The sequence below is a fragment of the Polistes fuscatus genome, unplaced genomic scaffold (genome assembly GCF_010416935.1).
Source record: "Polistes fuscatus isolate 324 unplaced genomic scaffold, CU_Pfus_HIC Scaffold41, whole genome shotgun sequence".
Classification (NCBI taxonomy): Eukaryota; Metazoa; Arthropoda; class Insecta; order Hymenoptera; family Vespidae; genus Polistes; species Polistes fuscatus.
Window position 1 is genome coordinate 226531 of NW_025113120.1, and position 5336 is coordinate 231866.

The following is a 5336-nucleotide window of genomic DNA, read 5'->3' on the forward strand; positions in this document are numbered from 1 at the left end:
AAACACCAACTAGTTATAAACAAAAAGTTTATGCTAAATTAAATATAAGATTCGTGTTCTTATTTTTTTTTATATGGACTTACACCACTTTCAAAGTAAACTGTTAATATGCGTGTTAAATTAAAGTCGTGTAAATAAGCTTGTATAAAAACAACATCGGGTGTATATTTATCTTGGAACTAATTTACTGTCCATTAAGTTGAAAACCTCTGATAACTAGATTTTAAAAAGTATACATTATATGCCGCTCAGTACAAAGTTATCTTAGAGCTCTAAGACATAACATTTTTTTCATCTGATATCCGAATAAACTAGCCAGAAAGATAACAAAGTTTATGTAAAGATCTCTTATGCGCCGTTTTGGACGTCGGTAAGAGCTCTAAAACCTGATGTCCAAAAGTTAAAATTAATAAAATGGAATTCAGAGGTTATTCGAGATATTTTCTTTTTTTAAATAAAGTAAAATATTTCATATTTTAAAAATTTTCATTTTCTTATAGTTGATACATTAATAGAATAATTTATATTGAAATAATAATTATTTTAATTAAATGCACAAATATAATAACTATATAAATATACGATAATTATAAAAAATATAATATACAAATTTTAGTTACTAAAAGCTACTCGTGTAATTTTTTTTTTTAAATAGAAGAGATAGAAACTGAATCAATCTTATCAATTTTATAAATACTGTTTCGAATATTGACAATAAAATCTTTAAATTATAAAATTTCTCTATCTTTTTTCTCTCGTTTTATTTCTTAGTTTAATTTTCTCGCAATAAGTACATATTTATATATGGATCATATTTATATATTTATATATGGATCAAGTGATTATTTTTTACAAATAAATACGAGTTTCGCTTCTATCGGGCGTTAGAGATCACGCACATTTTTTTTTGTTTTATATTTTTAATACTTGTAAAATTGTAAGGCTTTATAAGCTTTGAAAAATTTTTATAGTAGCTCAATTTTGCGATATATTTAAATTATTAAATAATGTAAAATAAGCGAAGATCTACTGAGCTTTTGATAAAACAGTTATGATAAACTCTTTTGTAGTTTTAAAATGTATGTAGAATAGCAAATATAAATCTACTACTCTTTTCTCTCTTCTATCTCATTGTATTTTAGTTTTCATAGTTCACCTCTTTGTCTCGTATTACGTTATCTGGTTCAGCAAGCGGTAAAATTGCACTCTACTGTTCATGTTTCATTATGTGATAGTCTTTCATTAATGTATTGCAATTTGTATATTTTATTAGGTTTCCTTAAAGTTCGGGTCGGTTTATATAAATACATATCTTTGATTTATATTTTAATTATATAACTTAGTTTTTTTAAAAAAATTTTTTTTTTTTTTTTATATATATACATGTATTTTAAATATTAAATTAAAAAAAAGTTTTTTTTCTTATTTTCCCGGTAGGTTGTTCTAAAATCGCATGACTCTGATAATATTTAATCGAATTTGACAATATTTATGTAGTTTAATAGCCTTCATATCAAAGAGTAATTAAAACAAAAAGTTTTCATATTGTTTTTCCAATAAAAAGCTATTGCGTCTTAAAAATAAATACCAATGAGTAAAAAAGTCAGGAAATTTTAAAGTTATTTTTAAAAAAGAGAAGAATGCGGCTCAGGCTGTTCAAGAATTGTGAGTTTTATGGACATGATATCGTATCAGTATATTTGTGAGATAAAGTTTGTTCAAGTGTTTTCAATCTGGAAATTTAGAAAGTTAACACTAAACCTACCGACATTTCATGTACACCTATTCCTACCATGAGCGGTCAATGACCGCTTCAAAGAACATATGTATCTTAATATAGAAAGAGATTTTAGCCAATTGGATAGTAGACAAAATATTTTTCTGGTGCTACAATAGAAACCCGTTCCCTGCTTTTCTATTTAGAAAGTTTTATTTATGCATTTTCTGCATATTTTTTAAAAATTACAGTATTTTGTATTGCACTCTTTTCACATACGTATTTTTTAGATTTATACAAATTTTGTTAGTCTCATTGTTGAGGAAATAAAATAAAAAAAAAATAAAATGAGAAGAACACCTAACACCTTACAATTGCCGTGGTCAGATTTTGAATAATTACGTTACAAAGTAGGTGGTGGCCACGTGTTACCGTAGTGAGTATTGTGAGAAGTCTGTTGTAGATTAAGAGGGCTTATAAGACGTTTGGATTATATTAATCCTGTGAGAAGACTTTCAGAGATTATATTAATCTCTTGAGTGTTCTGAAAAACGGAACGAGCTCGATAATAAGAAACTGAGATGACTTTTTGGTGAGCACGTCGTAACCGTATGAGAATCTTGAATGTACTGTGATGGCTGCTGGAAAAGCAGGCGTTACGATGATTCTTCAAGAGAATGCTGAGAAAAGAGTCGTGTCTTCATCACGCCACAACTGTCACGTGGCGCTGTTCGATTTGAATACTTATTCCCAATCATTCCGCCCGCCATCAGCAACTGAGCTGATGATGAGTTAGAAGTCCCCTTGTTGTGTCACCGGAAGCACAGCGAGCTTAACGATCGGCCGGGTGAGCGTGGTTGTTGCCGTTTTGAGAGACACCACCCTGGTGAGTCTGTCTTCCCCTGGCAACAGCTTGAGTACTCTGGCCATGGGCCATTTTCCTGGAGGCAGCCGCTCATCTGTGAGCAGAACTAGAGAGCCGACCTGTATATTATTGTGAGGGTGCCTCTACTTTGAGATGGCTTGCAATCGCTGTAAGTATTGAGTGGACCACAAACGTCAGAACTGCTGCATCTGCTGATGGATGAATTGAAATCGAGACAGCCGATTGACCGAGACGTCTAGAAGTGAGTGTTCGGTGACACCATTGAGAGAGGTCTCAATGAGAAAATAACCTGATGTGAGAACTGTCGTGTCCTCTGGGTCATCGCTGAGCGGTTCGAGAGGTCGTGAGTTGAGAATTGCTTCTATTTGAGCGAGGAGCGTGGATGCTTCCTCGTAAGTGAGTAACGTATCTCCGACCGTGCGCTCGACGTGGAACTTCAATGATTTGACTGCTGCTTCCCACTTACCACCCATGTGGCGCGCGGCTGGTGGGTTAAAGTGCCACTGTGTGTTGTCTTGCGCCAGTAGTGCGGAGAACTTGAGATGTCCAGGTGAGCTGGCAGTGAAGCAGCGCTTGAGTTGCGCCTCCGCGCCCAAAAAATTGGTTCCGCAATCGGAATAGAGTGCGGATGGGGTCCCGCGTCTTGAGGTTAATCTTCGGTACGTTGAGATGAACCCTTCCGAAGTGTAGTCGGAGACCACCTCAAGGTGAGTAGCCGATGTTGTGAGACAAACAAACACGCAGATCCATCCTTGTTAGTTTTTGCCCCGCGGCCTCGCCATGTTTCGAGCGTGAGTTTTCCAGCGTAGTCAATGCCCGTGTGTGAGAAGGGGCGTGATAGTGTGACACGCGCCAGAGGTAATTGGCCCATCAGCTGCTGGGCACGGATCCCCTGTGGCGAGCACACATCACACACCTGAGAATATGAGATTTGACTGGGGCTCAAACGCCGATGATCTAATAGAGCTGTCTGATAAATACTAGAGTTGTCTGATTTCCTCCATGCATCATCTTTTTGTGAGCGTGTGCAATGATGAGTTCTGAGAGTCTTGAGGTCCAGGGAAGGATCGCAGGATGTTTTGTGTCATATGAGAGTTCTGATCTTCTGAGACGACCGCCCACTCTGAGCACACCTTCATTGTCGATGAAGGCGGTGAGTCGGCTGTGTGGGTGAGAGCTTGGCAAGTAAGATCGTTGTCGGAGCAGAGCGAGTTCATCCTGGAAATATGCTGCCTGAGTTGCCTTGACCCAAAAGAGTCGTGAGTCTTCCAAACCGGCAGCTGAGATGAGGATTGCTAGAGTTGAGTCAATCCTCCGTGAGAGTCTCTTGATTGCTCTGCGACAGAGTGAGGTGACTTGTTGAGTGACTGAGTAACTGAGTGACTGAGTGACTGAGTAACTTGTTGAGTGTCGAGAACTTGTAAATGAGATCCAAGTTATATTCAGGAATGGACCGTACTGAGTGATGTGCAACACTTGCCCGAGTTTCCTGAGCACATATATCATCAGGAGCTTCATCAGGTTGAGCAGGCCATGAGTCTTCTGAGTGAGTCATCCATGGTGGTCCTGTCCACCATAGTGAGTGTTCTTCAAGCTGATCTGTGGTTATTCCACGCGATACACAGTCAGCTGGATTTGAGGTGCCTGGTACATTCCTCCAATGAGCAGTCTTCGTTAGAACCTGTATCTTGATTACACGGTTGCGAACATAATACTTCCACTTGGAGGGGAGTTCTTACTGCCAAGAACGGAGCTGACTTGGTTCCATATGTAACCGTGGTGAGTTGGAAGTGAGATTCCTTGAGCTGTTCGTCTACCCACAACATTCGTCAGTGATCACAATCGTCTGAGTGTATGTTGATCTGTCGATACATTTCGTGATATCCGTGGCGAACAGATATTTACGGCGGCGTATCCAAATGAGCAGGTCGATGAGATTGAGCATCAAATTTGGACCAGCGTGCAAGAGATCATTGAGAGAGTAACCCGTGGAGGTTGTGCTTGAGCCGTTGTAGACCACTTGGAGCTTAGTGGTTGAGCTGTCTGGTTTGAGAACTCCGTGATGCGGCAGAAAGTAGTGTGGTCTTCTTACTGTTGAGTTGTCTACGAGTTTGGTTATGTGACCATCCTCCTCGTACTCTCTCATGAACTGCATGTACCGTTGCTGGTATAAATGATCTCTGCGAAACCGGGTGAGAGTTCGTTGTAAACATGCGTGAGCAGTGTGTTGAGAATCGCCCAAGAGCTTCGGAGAAGAGTTAAGAGGTACCCTGACGATGTAACGCCCTGTCATCTCTCTCGATGAGTCGTCTGGAAGTGGTGTTCACACTCCAGTTTTTCAGGTTTTAGTTGACCGTCATTTACCGTTGGAAACTCCTCTTGAACCCAAAATTTGGTGAGTAGATCTTGCAAGCAGGAGTTCGTCGGTTGTGAGATGCCATGATGAGTCTTCTTTGCCAGCGTGACCGGTGCACGAGTTGGACCGATGACTAGCCATCCGAAGATGGACAGTAGAGCAATGGGGTCGCTAGGTGAGTTACAAATGATATTTGACCTGATGAGATGTCCGTAAAAGTCGGCGCCAATGATCACGTCCACAACTCTTGGAATGAGAAACTCTGGGTCAGCGAGGTTTAAGCCTTTCAAGTGAGGCCAATCAGGCTCGTGAGATATTTTGCCAGACGTCAGGATGCTGGTTACCGTCTTTAGCACATGAGCCGTTATTCTCACTGA

The 5336-nt window shown here is 39.3% G+C and overlaps 1 protein-coding gene across 1 annotated transcript; it reads right to left on the reverse strand.

Annotated features, from left to right (window-relative positions):
• Window positions 1-2776: 2776 nt before the first annotated feature.
• Window positions 2777-4121, reverse strand: LOC122521584. The gene is made up of 2 exons (XM_043642428.1): window positions 3585-4121; window positions 2777-3304 (listed from the first exon to the last, which is right to left on the reverse strand). The coding sequence occupies exons 1-2, from the start codon at window positions 4119-4121 to the stop codon at window positions 2777-2779; spliced, it is 1065 nt and encodes a 354-aa protein (XP_043498363.1).
• Window positions 4122-5336: the final 1215 nt, after the last annotated feature.

What these genes read in the sequence shown, in the direction of transcription:
- LOC122521584 (XM_043642428.1), bottom strand. Translation starts at nt 4,121, where the DNA reads ATGAAGCTCCTGATGATATATGTGCTCAGGAAACTCGGGCAAGTGTTG. An exon ending in GAGGAAATCAGACAACTCTA is followed by an intron (nt 3,305 to 3,584) that starts GTATTTATCAGA and finishes ACTCACCTTGAG; the next exon opens with GTGGTCTCCGACTACACTTC.